Source organism: Callithrix jacchus, chromosome 14 (genome assembly GCF_049354715.1).
Source record: "Callithrix jacchus isolate 240 chromosome 14, calJac240_pri, whole genome shotgun sequence".
NCBI lineage: Eukaryota > Metazoa > Chordata > Mammalia > Primates > Cebidae > Callithrix > Callithrix jacchus.
The window spans coordinates 91,460,632-91,478,767 of record NC_133515.1 but is presented as its reverse complement, the minus strand read 5'-3'; the positions used below and the strand labels follow the sequence as shown (position 1 = coordinate 91,478,767).

At 36.6% G+C, this 18,136-nt stretch overlaps 1 protein-coding gene across 5 annotated transcripts in view; it reads right to left on the bottom strand.

Annotated features, from left to right (window-relative positions):
* Window positions 1-18,136, bottom strand: part of ATAD2B (ATPase family AAA domain containing 2B) — a 177,565-nt gene that overhangs the window by 17,429 nt on the left and 142,000 nt on the right. For all 5 annotated transcript variants that reach the window (XM_002757996.7, XM_078349874.1, XM_035273089.3 and 2 more), the window contains 2 exons: window positions 17,961-18,120; window positions 802-924 (listed from right to left, as the gene is read on the bottom strand). In XM_002757996.7, the coding sequence (XP_002758042.3) occupies window positions 802-924; window positions 17,961-18,120 (283 nt within the window). The remainder of the gene's footprint in view (window positions 1-801; window positions 925-17,960; window positions 18,121-18,136) is intronic.

The following is an 18,136-nucleotide window of genomic DNA, read 5'->3' as shown; positions in this document are numbered from 1 at the left end:
AGTTTCTTCATAATTTTGGTGTCCTGACCCTGCACCTCTTGAGCCCTATTTCCAGCATTCTGTATATCTTTAGCAATACCCGTTTAAAGATCTTCTAATATACATCAAGCTATTTCACAACTCTGTGCCTTTACATGTGCTGTTGTTTTCTGTGCCTCCCTAGTCCATTAGAAAGAACATTTCTATATTCACTCCTTACTCTGATCAAAATGCTGGATTCCCAACTAAGAAGTCTCTTCTCTGTGCTCTGAACATGCTTCAACCAGTACATACAACACACTGTACTTGATTTGTTTAACATTTCTCTCTCTCCTACTAAAATGTGAGTTCCTCAAGGACAAGATTATAAACTGAATCGACAAACCACAATTGCTAATTCTGTGTTTCTAATAACAAAATTGCATACAAATTTCAACAGGGAGGGAATAACAATATTCCTAAACATGCTTTTAAAGTACCAGAATGTAAACTGATGAAAAATATAAACTTTTCATATCTAATATCTAAATCCATTTAGAAATCAATTCTTAAAAAAAGATATACTCCTACAAAAGAAATTTCACTAAGAAACACTTTATAGGTCTGTAATACCCACTATCACAGTAAAACTTTCACAGTAGGTAAAGTTCTAAAATATCTTTGAGAATGTACATAACACATTAGTATCAGAAATTAAATAAAGGTTGTAATTCAAAATACATTATTTTAATAATACCAGCAACCCTAAAGAAACATCATTCAAGGACTCTTGGCCTGACCAGAACACTAGGCTTCAGTACCAAGTTTATTTCTACAACTTACCTCTTTTTATTCTTGCTTCCTTAATTTCCTCACAAAGTTTATTAAATTCTGGATCTAATTCAGCTGCAATGATGGCATGTGCAGTGTCCTTCAGGGTACAAGCCCTGTGCCTAATTATTTTATCTGTTAAAAAAGTTGGTATACATTTATTATGGAAACAAATAAAATAACATTAACAAAGGGCATCTTAAAAAGTAAAAGAATACAAATTAAGAATTCAAAAAAATCTTAGATTTCTCCTAAGTTGACATTGGTCAAAACTATGCTAAATAATCCAATATATCCCAAGGGTGACTTCTTTTTAAATGTGACCAAAACAGAAAAATAAAGAAAGACTTTGTAACTTAAAGAATGCAAGATAATATATACATTGCAGGTAGATCCAGGAGAGAAGCATAAATACGGTTCCAGGTAAACTATACCTAAAAATGGCACTAAAAGAAGAGCCTCCTGCTTCACACTAATCCAGAATTCCCCATTCCATTCATACATAAACAATACAATATAAACAGTGCCCCCTAGAACTGTGCAACTTAGAAATATGAAAAGTAATATATCAAGGTAACTAATATTCTAACAGTATCAAGAGCAAGAATTCAAAGTTGCAAAACAACATTTGCTTTTTCCTCTCTAGTAAAGGCAAACAGTATAGACAAAGTTATTTATAACTTTTCTGATTAGAAAGTTATTATGGCTCATTGTGGTAATCTTACAAAACCAATCCACACCACTCAAAGGCAACCATTGATACATATTTCCTTCCAACACATTTTCTCTAAACATTCACTCAATAAATATTGTTGACTGCACCAGGGAAAGCTGGATGGTGGCCACCTGCAGCAGTGAACAAAACAGACATGGTTCCAACTTTCAAGGACTTTTTCAGACCACTACAAGAACAAATAATCTCTCATATACCCAAATTAACACCTCCTCCTTCCATAAAAGCAAAAATCCCTGAATAACAGCTATGAAGAAAACCTACAGGGTACTGGTGTAGGTTCCAACTAGATAGATCAAGTCAGGAAAAATCCTCTCTGAAGAGCAGCATTTAAACTGACACTTGAAGCACACATTGGAGTAGCTACTGAAAGAGTAAAGAAAAAAAAAAACCAACTAGTGCAGGTTTGGAAAATACTGTGTGAGAAAATCCTGCAGTAAAAAGAGTTTGGAGATTTCAAGAAACTGAAAGGTAGCCTGTGTAGTCAGAACATAATAAGCAAGAGGCAAAGAGGAACCAGATCATACTGAAACCATTTTAGATTGTATGCTAAGAGCAATGACAATCGTTGAAAAGATTTGCTGTGGCTGTTTTCTGATCACTGGATTGAGGGGAGTCAAGAATAAAACCAGGAGCATAGTCACCAGGGTTTTTTTCTTTTTTCAGTGAGAGAGGATGATGACTTGAACTGGGGTAATGGGGGTGGTGGTAAAAGACGGGACTACAGATTGATTTGAAATGTGCTCTCAATGACACAATTTGTTGATAGATAAGAGGGTAACATAAATATCAAAGATGATTTCCTAGCTTCTTGCATGAAAAATGGGGAGATGGGCATACTATTTATAAAGATAAAAAAAGAACAGAATAAATAGGAAAGGAGGAAAAGAAATTAGAGATTAATTTTAAAGAGTTTAGCTTCAGGCATTTCAGTGTGGAGATGCCTAAAAAATATCCCAATGAAGATACAATGTAGGCACATGAATGCATCTTAACAACTCTCTTTATGAACAAAAACCACAATGATTTTGTAATCTGCCTTATTATTAACATATTGTACTCCCCTAAGTTTAAAAATTGATCTATTGAAGCCTAATAGACATATAATAAGCTGCTCATACTTAAAGTATACAATTTGATAAATTTTGACATAAGTACACATCCATAATATTACCACAACAATAAAGATAGTGAACGTGCCAGGGCAGGTGGCCACGCCTGTAGTCAAAGCACTCTGGGAGGGAAAGGTAGGAGGACTGCTTGAGTCCAGGAGTTTGAGACCAGCCTGGGCAACATGGCAAGCCACCATGTCTACAGAAAAATATAAAAATTAGGCAAGCACAGTGGTGCATGCCTGTCAAGCCAGCTACTTGAGAGGCTAAAGCAGGAGGATTGCTTGAGCCCAGGAAGTCAAGGCTGCAGTAACCCATGTTCACACCACTGCACTCCAGCCTGGGCAACAGAGCAAGATCCTGTCTTCAAAAAAAAAAAACAGCAATGAGCACCTCTATCATCACCAAAAGTTTCCTGTGACCCTTGATTTTCCTCCCTTCACCCTTCCCCACAGCCCTCTATTCCCAAGCAACCAATGATCTGCTTTCTGTTGCTATAGATCAGTTTATATTTTCTAGAATTATATATATGAGTGGAATCATAGGAAATGTTTTTAATCAGGATTCTTTCACTCAGCATAATTATTTAAGCATAAAATTCATTATTTGTCCCTATTTTTGCATGTAGCTGTACCTTGTTATTCGTTAGTGATGAATATTAATCCATTATATGGATATAACACCATTTGGTTTATCCATTCACATGCTGATGGACATTAGGGATAATTCTGGATTTTAGCTATTATAAACAAAGTCATTATAAACATTCATGAATAAACATTTGAATGAAAATATACATTCATTTTCTTTGGGATTATACTAAGGGGTGAAATGGCTAGGTCAAATGATAGGTACAGTTCTCCAGCAACTGCAGGGGATTGGTTCCAGGAGCCCATTTCCCCTTGGATATCAAATCCCCAGATGCTTACAGCTCTCATATAAAATGAGGCAGTACAATAAGCCCTTTATATCCATAGGTTCCAAAACCATAGATATGGAGGGACAACTATAATACATATGCTTAACATTCTAAGAAACTTCTAGACTGTTTTCCAAGTCAGTTGTACCATTTTACATTCCTACCACAGTGTATCATAGTTTTAGTTCCTCCACATTCTTAATTACATTTGATATGGTCAGTTTTTTTCAGTTTTAGACAATTCTTACAGGTGTTTAATGGTGTCTTATTGTGTTTTTGTTTGTTTGTTTTTTGTTTTTTTGTGTGTGTGATACAGGATCTCACTCTGTTACCCAGCCTGCAGTGCAATGGCAGAATCTCAGCTATCCTCTGCCTCCTGAGTAGCTGGGATTACAGGTGTGTGCCACCACACCCAGCTAATTTTGTATTTTTAGTAGAGACGGGGTTGTATCATGTTGGCCAGGCTGGTCTCAAACTCCTGACCTCAGGTGATATCCACCTGGGCCTCCTAAAGTGCTAGGATTACAGGCATGAGTGACTGCACCCAGCCTGTGGTCTTAATTTGCATTTCGCTAAAGATTAATGAGGTTGGCTGGGTACTGTGGCTCACACCTGTAATCCCAGCACTTTGAGAAGCCGAGATGTGTGGATCACCTGAGGTCAGGAGTTCCAGAAGAGCCTGGCCAACATGATGAGACCCAGTCTCTACTAAAAATATAAGAAAATTAGCCGGGCATGGTGGTGTGTGTCTGTAATCCCAGCTACCAGGGAGGCTGAGGCAGGAGAATCACTTGAACTTGGGAGGTGGAGGTTGCCATGAGCTGAGATCGTGCCGCTACACTCTAGCCTGGGTGACAGAAAAAGACTCCGTCTCAAAAAAAAAAAAAAAGATTAATGAGTTGGGTATCTTTTCATGTGTTTATCTGTCTTCTGTATATCTTCTTTGGTAAAGTTGTCTTCAACTCTTACGTCCATTATTTAAACTGGGTTATTATTAAATTCTGAGACTTAATAGTCTGGCTGTAAGTTTTAGCTCTTATTTAGGTATGTGATACATTGTGAGTCAACTTCCGTATACAGATCAAAGGTCGTTTTTTGCACGCTGATATCCAATTGTTCCAATGCTATGGATATTAATCTACTTTCTTCATTATATCTTTGTCAAAAAGCAACTGATCCTCTATGTGTGCATCTACTTCAGGACTCTGTGCTATTCCATTGACCTATTTGTCAAACTTCATGCCAATATACACACTGTCTAGATTACTATAACTTTGTAAGTCTTACAATAAGGTAGTATTAAGTCTTCCAACTCTGTTTTTATTTTTCAAAGTTGTTTTCACTATTCTAGGTCCTTTGCATCTTCACATGAATTTTAGAATCAGCTTGTCAATTTCTATCAAATGCCTGCTGGAATCCTGATTGGATGGTGCTGAACCTGTGGTTCACTTTGGGCAGAAATTACATCTTCATAATGTTGAGTCTTCCAATCCATAAGCATGACATGTATCTTCATTTATTTGGGTCTTTAATTTTTCTCACCAACGTTTTATAGTTTTTAATGTATAAGTCTTGCATCTCTTTTGTCAGATTTATCCATATTCTATATTATTTTTTGATGTATTTCAATTTCCTGTTTGACACTAGTATATATAAAAACAAGTGTTTTATATAATAATCCTATCTCCTGCAACCCTAATTTCACTTACATGTTCTAATAACTTCTTTAAATATTCCATAGAATTTTCTATGTAGACATCATATGTATACAAACAAAAACAGTTTTACTTCTTTCTTTCTGGAAGTAGGGATGCTTTTATTTCTTTTTCTTAGCTTACTGCATTGGCTGATGTGGTGCTGAGAAGAATATATATTCTGTGGATTTGGGGTGGAGAGTTCTGTAGATGTCTATTAAGTTTGCTTGGCCCAGATCTGAGTTCAAGTCCTGGATATTCTTGTTCATTATCTGTCTCGTTGATCTGTCTAATATTGACAGTGGAGTGTTAAAGTCTCCCACTATTATTCTGTGGGAGTCTAAGTCTCTTTGTAGGTTGTTAAGAACTTGCTTTATGTATCTGGGTGGTCCTGTATTGGATGCGTATATATTTAGAATTGTTAGCTCATCTTGTTGCTTTGATCCTTTTACCATTATGTAATGCCCTTCTTTGTCTCTTTGGATCTTTCTTGGTTTAAAGTCTATTTTATCAGAGACTAGGATTGCCAACTCCTGCTTTTTTTTGCTCTCCATTTTCTTGGTAAATCTTCCTCCATCCCTTTATTTTGAGTCTACGTGTGTCCTTGCATGTGAGATGGGTTTCCTTGATACAGCACACCAATGGGTTTTGACTTTTTATCCAATTTGCCAGTCTGTAACTTTTGATTGGGGCATTTAGCCTACTTACATTTAAGGTTAATATTGTTATGTGTGAATTTGATCCTGCCATTTTGATGCTAGCTTGTTGTTGTGCCTGTTAGTTAAGGCCATTTCTTCATTGTGTCGATGGTCTTTACCATTTGGTATGTTTTTGGAGTGGGTAGTTACTGGTTGTTCCTTTCTATGTTTAGTGCTTCTTTCAGGAGCGCTTGTAAGGCAGGCCTGGTGGTGACGAAATCTCTCAGCAATTTCTTGTTCGTAAAGGATTTTATTTCTCCTTCGCTTATGATGCTTAGTTTGGCTGGATATGAAATTCTAGGTTGAAAGTTCTTTTCTTTAAGGATGTTGAATATTGGCCCCACATAATTGGAAGTAAATCACTCCTCAGAAAATGCAGAAGAAAGGAAATCATAACAGTCTCTCAGACCACAGTGCAATCAAATTAGAACTGAGGATTAAGAAACTAACTCAGAACTGCACAACTTCATGGAAACTGAACAACTGGCTCTTCAATATTGACTGGATAAACAATGAAATCAAGGCAGAAATAAAGATGTCCTTTGAAACCAACAAGAACAAAGACAACTTAACAGAATCTCTAGGACACTAGAGGGAAATTTACAACACTAAATGCCCACATGAGAAACAAGAAAAGATCTGAAATCGACACCCTATCATAAAAATTGAAAGAGCCAGAGGAGCAAGATCAAAAAAAGCTCAAAAGCTAGCAGAAGACAAGAAATAACTAAGATCAAAGCAGAACTGAAGGATAGAGATACAAAAAAAACCCTTCAAAAAAATCAATAAATCCAGGAGGTTGTTTTTTGAAAGATCAATAAAATAGACAGACCACTAGCCAGATTAATAAAAAAGAAAAGAGAGAAGAATCAAATCGATGCAATAAAAAATGATAAAGGGGATATCACCACCAATTGCACAGATATACAAACTACCATCAGAGATTACTACAAACACCTCTATACAAATAAACCAGTAAAACCAGTAAACCTGGATGAAATGGATAAATTCCTGAATACCTGTACTCTCCCAAGCCTAAACCAGGAAGAAGTTGAAACGCTGAGTAGACCGATAACAAGCGCTGAAGTTGAGGCAGCAATTAATAGCCTACCAACCAAAAAAGTCCAGGTCCAGATGGGTTCACAGCCAAATTCTACCAGACATACAAAGAAGAGCTGGTACCACTCCTTCTCAAACTATTCCGAACAATACAAAAAGAGGGATTTCTTCCCAAATCATTTTATGAGACCAACATCATCCTGATACCAAAACCCAGCAGAGACTCAACAAAAAAAGAAAACTTCAGGCCAGTATCCATGATGAAGATAGATGCGAAAATCTTCAATAAAATACTGGAAAACTGATTGCAACAGCACATCAAAAAGCTTATCCATCATGATCAAGTAGGCTTCATCCCAAGGATGCAAGGCTGGTTCAACAAACTCAAGTCTATAAACATAATCCACCAGATAAACAGAACCAAAGACAATAACCACATGATTATCTCAACAGATGCAGAGAAGGCCTTCGACAAAATTCAACAGCCCTTTATGCTAAAAACTCTCAAGAAACTAGGTATCAATTGAATGTATCTCAAAATAATAAAGGCTATTTTCAACAAACCCACTGCCAATATCATACTGAATAGGCAAAAACTGGAAGCATTCCCTTTGAACTCTGGCACTAGACAAGGATGTTTCTCTCACCACTCCTATTCAACATAGTATTGGAAGTTCTAGCCAGAGCCATCAGGCAAGAAAAAGAAATAAAGGGTATTCAATTAGGGAAGGATGAAGTCAAATTGTCTCTATTTGCAGATGACACAATTGTATATTTAGAAGACCCCCTCATCTCAGCCCAAAATCTCCTGAAACTGATAAGCAACTTCAGCAAAGTCTCAGGATACAAAATCAATGTGCAGAAATCACAAACATTTCTATATACCAATAACAGACTTAAAGAGAGCCAAATCAAGAACGAACTGCCATTCACAAATGCTACAAAGATAAAATACCTAGGAATACAACTAACAAAGGATATAAAGGACGTCTTCAAGGAGAACAACGAACCATTGCTCAAGAAAATAAGAGAAGACACAAACAGATGGAAAAACATTCCGTGCTCATGGTTAGGAAGAATCAATATTGTGAAAACAGCCATATTACCCAAAGAATTTATAGATTCAATGCTATCCCCATCAAGCTACCTATGATCCTCTTCATAGAACTGGAAAAAAACACCTTAAACTTGATATGGAACCAAAAGAGAGTCTGCATAGCCAAGACAATCCTAAGCAAATAGAACAAAGCTGAAGGCACCACACTACCTGACTTCAAACTATACTACAAGGCTACAGTAATCAAAACAGCATGGTACTGGTACCAAAACAGAGATATAGACCAATGGAACAGAACAGAGGCCTCTGTTATATTCCATCTACAACCATCTGATCTTTGACAAACCTGACAAAAACAAGCAATGGGGAAAGGATTCTCTGTTTAATAAATGGTGTTGGGAAAACTGGCTAGCCATGTGGAGAAAACAGAAACTGAAACCCTTCCTGACACCTTATACTAAAATTAACTCCAGATGGATTAAGACTTAAACATAAGACCAAACACCATAAAAACCCTAGAAGAAAATCTAGGCAAAACTATTCAGGACATAGGTATAGGCAAGGACTTTATGACTAAAACACCAAAAGCATGGCAACGAAAGCCAAAATAAACAAATGGAATCTAATTAAACTCCAGAGCTTCTGTACAGCAAAAGAAACAATCATTAGCGTGAACCAGCAACCAACAGAATGGGAAAAAATTTCTGCAATCTACCCATCTGACAAAGGGCTAATATCCAGAATCTAAAAAGAACTAAAACAGATTACAAGAAAAAAACAAACCCATTCAAAAGTGGGCGAAGGACATGAACAGACACTTTTCAAAAAAACACATATATGAGGCCAACAATCATATGAAAAAATGCTCATCATCACTGGTCATTAGAGAAATACAAATCAAAACCACATTAAGACACCATCTCATGCCAGTTAGAATGGCAATCATTAAAAAATCTGGAGGTAACAGATGCTGGAGAGGATGTGGAGAAATAGGAACACTTTTACACTGTTGGTGGGAGTATAAATTAGTTCAACCACTGTGGAAGACAGTGTGGCAATTCCTCAAGGACCTAGAAATAGAAATTCCATTTGACCCAACAATTCCATTACTGAGTGTATATCCAAAGGACTATAAATCATTCTATTATAAAGACACAGGCACACATATGTTCACTGTGATACTGTTTACAATAGCATAGACCTGGATCCAACCCAAATGCCCATCAATGATAGACTGGACAAGGAAAATGTGGCACATATACACCATGGAATACTATCCAGCCATTAAAAATGATGAGTTCGTGTCCTTTGTAGGGACACAGATGAATCTGGAAACCATCATTCTCAGCAAACTGATGCAAGAACAGAAAATCAAACATCAAGTTCTCACTCACAGGCAGGTGTTGAACAATGAGAACACATGGACACAGGGAGGGGAGCATCATACACAGGGGTCTGTTGGTGGGAACTAGGGGAGGGACAGCAGGGGGAAGGGAGGTTGGGGAGGGATAACATGGGGAGAAATGCCAGATATAGGTGATGGGGGGGATGGAGGCAGCAAACCACATTGCCATGTATATACCTATGAAATAATCCTGCATGATCTGCACATGTACCCCAGAACCTAAAGTACAATAAAAAATATATATTTAAAAAACAAACAAAAATAAAACTCTTGGTTTAAAATCATGTGGGAATAGAAACTACATATTTATGGGTTTTCACTTTGTTGTCTCATACTTGAAGATTTTAAGATTGTCCAAATCCATGAAATTTGAAAGTTACCTAAGCACAGCAAAAAACAAACAAACAAAAAAACCCCACATATTGGCTTTGAAGTCAAGACAGATCTCAATCCATTCAGTTACGCCATATAACGTCTGTGGGTTTTCACGCAAATTACACAACCTCTCTGAGCTGCAATCTCTTACCTATAAAATAAGGATATTACCACTTACATTCCTCTTCAGCAAGAAGTATGGCTACTTAGGACATACAGATGAGTATCTTTAAAATTAATAGAAGCATTACTTTAATGAAAGTAACTGCAATTTCATTGTGTTGATGTTTCTTTTGTAACTGGTAAACTTTTAATTTTAGTTCATCGTGAAGAAAAAAAATCCCAGAAGTACATTAGCTGAGGTTGTGTTCAATAAAATTATTAAGAGTAACCATATTTTTAAGAAAAGCCAATTTTCATGGTATGAATTTTCATCCCAAACAATTTCATAAATAAGAAATTTGTCTGGGCAAAGTGGCTCACAGCTGTAATCTCAACAACTTGGGAGGCTGTGGCAGGAGCATCACTTGAAGAGTTTCAGACAAGCATAATCAACATAGCAAGATCCCATCTCTACCAAAAATTTGAAAATTAGGCAGGTATGGTGATAAGTCCTATAGCTGTAGTCCTAGCTGCTTGAGGAGCTGAGGTGGGAGGATCACTAGAGCCCAGGAGATCAAGATTGCAATGAGCCAAGATCATGCCAGTGCACTCAGGTCCAGGCAACAGAGTGAGACCTTGTCTCAAAAACAGAAAGAAACACAGAAACAAAACAACAAAAAGATTTTAACTATATTTACTGATTCAGGTCATATTTATATATTATTAATATTTATGCATATTTCAACAGAATACTACCATGTCTCCATTTTATAATTTTTACCTAATCTGAGACTCCTTGAGTTAATATCTAAATGGAGGCTAGGCATGGTGGCTCACACCTGTAATCCCAGCACTTTGGGAGGCGGAGGCAGGTGAATCACCTGAGGTCAGGAGTTTGAGACCAGTCTGATCAACTTGGAGAAACCCAGTCTCTACTAAAAATACAAAAATTAGCCCAGCGTCGTGGTGCATGCCTATAACCCCAGCTACTCAGGAGGCTGAGGCAGGAGAATCGCTTGAACCTGGGAGGCGGAGGTTGCAGTAAGCTGAGATCATGCCAACGCACTCTATCCTGGGAAACAAGAGCAAAATTCCATCTCAAAATAAATAAATAAAATAAAAATAGAATAATGAATAAAATTTACTCATTGGACACATTTATTAAGAACATGCTCCATATAAGATGCCTATACAGATCTTGTTCTCAACTGGCTTAGAGTCTAAAACAAGAGATAAGGATACATAGACAAATGACTACTTTGGGCAAAAAAGTAATAAATGTCTCAGAAAAGTCACATTATGAGATTCAGAGATGAAGAAGTTACTTACAACTGGAAGGAAATCAGAAAAATCTTTCAGGAACTTAGCATTTGAGTCTTCCCTGAAGGGTAGGTGAAATTTTAAAAATATATGTGATTTTAAAAGTTACACACTTTTAAAAAGTACATTTTCTTGTATGTTACTTATATCTCAAAAAACGGATTTAAAAAGAAAAACATGTAAATACTCCCAGTAGAGGTGATACATTTGACAAAGGTCCTGAAACAGTAAGACTGGGGACTTACATTGGGCAAGAACTGGGACCTGTATTTCCTAGAAAAGGGGCCCTCCAGAGCTCTTCTCTCTTCTCATGCTACACACTGTCTATGGAATCTCATTCACTCCTCTACAAGGATGACTCCCAACCATATCTCTTGTCTACTTCTTTTAACCTCAGGAACCACATATACAACTAGTACTTTAATATTTTTAATGTCTGCCTTTTGTCTGGGTATACCAAATATAACTCATACTAACATGTCTCAAATTGAATTTGACATCCTGCCCATAAATCTGTTTCTCCATTGATTTACTTTCCCAGATTCCTCTATCCAGACCAAAACCTCAGGGGTCATTCTAGGTTTCTGTCCACCATATTTAAATGGTTGATCACTAAGACCTCTGCATTCAATCTCTGCAGCCACTGCAATTAAATCTTAACTGATGTTCCAACCTCTGTTTTACCACCCCCTTGAGCTCTACCCTAAATTTGATACTAAAAGGTCAAGGCTGTGTCTTAACCATCTATATATCTCTAGCCTTAAACAGGATTTATACACAGAGAATATTTAATAAACAGATGTTCAATAAATGTAGAGTTGGTGAGTAGAGAAGGAAATGAGTTTCCCACTACTCCACCACAGAGGCATTCTATGCTCCAGGCTTGCTTTTTTTTCATACTTTTGTTTCCTCAGACAGGAATGAATGCCCTTCCCAATCTTGCTAATCTCTAGGTAGTGTCTTCTCTTCTGTGCTCCACTAACCTGGTATACATATTTCTAATATAGACCTTATGACATTGCCTTATAATCATCTGCTGCCACCTTAAGACATTATTCATAATTGCCACCTCTATGATATCTATCTTAATAATATTTGTTATTACAATCCCCAATAATTTGACACATATATTTACCATCTCTAAAAACTGATGACTTTCTATGTAGGGATTATGTTTCATATATCTGTTACAGGCTGAATTGTGTTGCCTCAAAATTTATATGTGGAAGCCTTAACTCCCAGTACCTTAAAATATGACTGTATTGAGACAGGGCCTTTAAAAAGATAATTAAAATGAGGTCACATGAGTTGGGTTCTAATCCAATCTGACTGGTGTACTTATAAGGAGAGAAAATTTGGACACACCAAAAGACACCAAGGGTACACAAGCACAGGGAAAAGGCCACGTGAGGACACAGAGAGAAGGAAGTGGCCATCTGCAAGCCAAGAAAGGAGGCCTCAAGAGAAACCAAACCTGCTGACACCTTGATTTTGAATTGATAACCTCCAGAACTGTGAGAAAATTAACTTCTGTTATATTTTGTTATGGCAGCCCTAGTAAACTAATACAATTACATATAGAATAATGCCTGCCACATAGTAGTTATCCAGTAGGCATTATAAATCTATCATAATACTTATATATATATAATATATATTATATATATATCTGTATATGTAATATATATAATATATATGAGTATATATTATATATATCAGTATGGTATATATATATTATATCTTGGTCTCAAAAGGCAAGAATTGTCAGAGTCATCTTTGCAGTCTAGGCACTCAGTAAGTAGCAGATAGTACTCATAAACACTAATAGAAAAATGAGTGAGTTTGGTTGAAACAACCCATGAAATACAACTATGGCAGATAAATTTTAAAATGTACTAAGCGCAGAGCACAGAGGGCTCCAAAAGTTTGGGTGAATCTGGGGGCTTTACTCTCATACAATTGGTACAACATAGAAGATTTTGAGGCAACTACAAGATTAGGGCAAACACGTCAGCAAATCTAGTCAAATAATGGTATGTAGCATATGAATGGGCCTGGGAGATATAGGAGAGGTGCACTGCAAGACCAAGAATGGGCATGAGCCAAACATAATGTATCATGTATCTATAATGTAGTATAGGGCCAAATATCTGATACTGGTCACTTTTAGAACACAGGTCAATTTCTTCTTGTTCTATAATTAATTTCTGTTCACAAGGAAGAGAATCTGCGTCAACATTTAGGCAACATGTAAAGCTTTCAAAATTTTGGCTTTTGTCTTCTATGTATATGTTAGTTTTTTCCCCAAATGGCCAAGTGTTCTGCAAAAGAGAACACTGTAAGCTTCCAAATACTCATGGGCACTTGTAAATGTGATAGAACATTCATGTAATTTCCACTTGGTACACAACACACCCTGAGGATGTTTTTCTGGAACATAACAAGTGGTTCTGTTGCTAAGAAAAAAAGAGGTTGCTTGATGAAAGATATGAAAAACACCTAAACACGGTCAAAATAATGCCTTTGAACTATATCACTTTTTGTATCAGAACTAGTGAAGGAAGAAAGTTACAAGTATACGATGTTAACTCTAGTTGTAAGACAGAGCCAGTCTTTCAATATGGAACTGCATTTTGTAGTAAAATGTTATTATGCACCAGAAACCATTACTTCTTCCTTAAAATATTAATATCAATGTGATTATGAGTAATTACTTAGAGGGGAAAAATATAAATTGATCTTCTTAACTGGCTTTTTCTAAGCACTTAAATTCATTTTCACTACTAGCCCCTAGATTTGTTTCAAAATAGAATTAAATTTAAAGTATGGTCCAGTGAATGTAATAAGCACAAAGTATAAAGGGTCCTTCTAAAGCAAATATGCAGGGAGCCACTAAGGAACCAACTTATAAAAAAACTGAAGCAAAATTTAAATGATGATCATAATAAGAATACAAATATCAACAGCTAATCTTTATGGAACTCTTACCACGTCCCAGCTACTCCACTAAAGGCTTAAAGTATTTAGGATGAACCATATGAAAATGGCAATTTCATAAGGTTCAACCTAATATAGTTTCTCAATTAATTCTTACAACCACCCCAATTAAAGAATGTTATTATCCCTATTTTACAGATGAGGAAACTAAAATTTAGAGGGCTTAACTTGATTAAAGTTAAAGAGCTAAGAAACAGTAGAAATGGGACTAAAGTCTAGGTCTGAGTCCAAAGCCCACATTCTCATTACATATTACACAATAACAGTAGTCTCCACGTCTTGAAAATGAGGCTGAAGATGTAGGCACAAAAGCACTTTTACATACTGCTCAAAGCCACTACACAGACAGTTATGCGAGTTGCACCCTTACATAGGCCCCCCAGCAAGGGAAGATAATGAAACGGGGTTGACATCCAGCCCATGCTTCACTATCCATTCTATTACACAATGGCATCCAACTAAAGAAGAAGATTCTCTCGCTTACCAAAAATTGTTATACTGGCTAACAGTGGCCTGGATTCTGCTAGTATAATTTTTAGAGAAAATTTTAATAGTATAGATTAAAAGCCTTAAAAGATATATTCTTTGATCCAGAAATTTCAATTTAAGGAACTTATTCTAAGGAAATAATTAAGGATCAACTAAAACTTGCATTAAAAAGATATTTATCAGTATTTATAAAAGAGGAATAACTAAAAAATCTAATATGTCCAACAATAGGGTATTAGCTATTATACAAGATGGACATATGATTAAAATAATGTTGGAGAAATACATTCATTAACCAATAAGCTTTTCACAAGATCATAGGAATGACAAAATTTACAAAAATTATAGTCAGTTTAGTAAACCTAAGATACATGTATATTTTCTACATATAATATATTCATGGATGAGGAGGGAAACAGAAAAAACACTAAGTAATGGAATTATACATTTTTAATATTCTTCTTTGTTCTACTTTCATATATTTTTCCATAAGATATATATATATAAGCTGGGTGTATTGGCTCACATGGGTAATACCAGCACTTTGGGAGCCCAAGGCAGGTAGATCACTTGAACCCAGGAGTTTGAGACCAGCCTGGGCAACATGGTGAGACCTTATCTCTACAAACAAAAATACAAAAATCAGCCAGGTGTGGTGGGGTGTGCCTGTATTACCAGCTACTCAGGAGGCTAAGGTGGGAGGACTGCTTGAGCCCAGGAGGCAGAGGTTGCAGTGAACTGAGGTCACATCACTGCACTCTAGCCTGGGCAGCAGAACAAGACGCTGTCTTGAAAAACAAAAAGTATATATGTATGTATGTAGGTATGTATGTATGTATGTATGTATGTTGTATAAAATAACTCAAAAAGAGGTAAAGCAAACAAATAACAAAAACTACAAGAGGCAAATAACACGAAGCTAAAAAAACAGTTACATAAAAAGTATAGCCATGCAAAAATTTTATTTTGTCTCCTAACTTGGAATTACTGGGTTGGTGCAAAAAAATTGCAGTTTTTGCCATTATGAAATCTGTGATTTACTATGATTGAAATTGAAGTAAAAACTACCTAATTTCATGTGAAATTGAGAAATCTAGTTCATTTTACCATATGGCCTGGATTGAGAACCACTGCCCCAAAATACAGATACAAAACAAAGCACAGGCCAGGCGTGGTGCCTCATACCTATAATCGCAGCACTTTGGGAGGCCAAGAAAGGGCAGATGACCTGGAGTCAGGAGTTTGAGACCAGCCTGGCCAACATAACAAAACCCCATCTCTACTAAAAATACAAAAATTCGCTGGACATATTGGCATGTGCCTGTAGTCTCAGCTACTAGGGAGGCTGAGGCATGAGAATCACTTGAATCTCGTGGAGGAGGAGGTTATCTATCACATCACTGTACTACATCCTGGGTGATACAGTGAGACTCTGTCTCAAACAAAAAACAAAACAAAACAAAGCACCCACCAAGTATACTTTAAATATCTTTAGATAACAAAAACGTAAACAAACGTTTTAAAAAGAAGAAGCATTTTTTTAGCATTACCTATCAAACAAATAGAATTCTCAATAGAGTGAGAAAGCAAAAAGTGGCTCCTGACAGCCAGGAGTTGGCCTGGCACCATCAGCTAGGCATCAGGGTACAACAATTAAACATACAGAATTTTGCAGAATACCAATATCAGACAAGGCCACCCTGTGCCCATAATGGGTAAAGAGAAAAATTAGACCACTCTGTCTAATCATGTCTAAACACAGACAAAAACATGAATACTGTCCTGATCACAAAAATAACCAATAATCAGGCTAGGTGTGGTGGTTCAGGCCTGTAATCCCAGCACTTTGGAAGACTGAGGCGGGCAGACCACTTGAGGTCAGGAGTTTGAGACCAGCCTGGCCAAAATGCTGAAACCCCATCTCTACTAAAAAATACAAAAATTAGCTGGATGTAGTGGCAGGCAGCTGTAATCCCAGCTACTCTGGAGGCTGATGTAGGAGAATCACTTGAACCCAGAAGGCAGAGGTTGCAGTAAGCTGAGATCATGCCACTACACTCTAACCTGGGCAACAGAGGGAGATTCCATCTCAAAAATAATAATAATAATAATAACCAATAACCAAACATAATCCTAACTAATATGAATGACTGCTGTTTCTTTCCTTTTTTTTTTTTTCCTTTTCTTTCCTTTTTATTTTTTCTTTAGAAATGTTATCACTCTGTTGCCCAGGCTGGAGTACAGCATGATCACAGCTCACAGCAGGCTCAACCTCCCAGGCTCAAGTGATTCTCCCACCTCAGCCTCCCAAGTAGCTAGGACTACAGGGGACAACCACCAAACCCAGCTAATATTTGTATTTTTTTTGTAGAGGCAGAGTTTTGCCATGTTACTCAGGCTGGTTGCAAACTCCTGAGCTCAAGTGATCCACCCACTCTGGCCTCCCAAAGTGCTGGGATTATAGGTGTGAGCCACCACATCCAGCCAACTACTGGTTCTGTATCAATCACAGCTTTAGCCTTGCTCCATTTTCTTGCCTTCTAGGTTCTTAAAATTACTCCTACTTTCTAACAGCATCTAACCCACTGAAAAGCCCCACTTCCTTATACTCTAACCAAAATCACTTAACACAAGTCCAAATCCTGTATGGTTCCCTATGACACCTATTCTTCCATGGTATAATGAATCACCTCATCTTGTTTTACTGCACATATATTCTGGATGGTCTTCCCTGGAGAGTGATGACAAGAGTTGGGACAATACATGAGTACAGGATGGATTAGGAGAAAAATGATATAATTACATAAAAATACCAACAATCAAAAGAACAGATAACATTGTACATAAAAGGATCTTTTGACACATTAACTTATCCTATCACAGATTCCCACAAATTCAAAATTCCCAATGTTTATCAGCACTGCAATTTTTGATTAATAAATTAATTTTCAATTAAATTCCCAAATCACAATGTAAATATAAAAAGTAGAAGGTAAATGAAGAAACAAACCCCTGAAAATAATACCTACAACTACACAATTCTCTAATTTAAACACATTATTTTTATGTAGATTATTAGTTTCTTATTAGGAAGTTTTGATAATAGGTCGTGAAAACTAATCTATCTAGAACACAGGTATGCCTTACTATTTAAACGGTAAACTGTTTTCTGATTGATCATTAAGGGGAACCTTGCCCTTTGCATCCTTACCTCCTGGATCTTTATCTGGATTATACTCTAAAGCATTGCTACAGATGAGGTCAATATCTTTCAGAAAATCCTTAGCAGTCAGGTAATTATGTTTATCAATTTTAGTTATTACTGTTGATAAGTCCATTGGTTCCTTAATTACTTCAAGATAATCTGAAACCTAGAACAAATAAGAT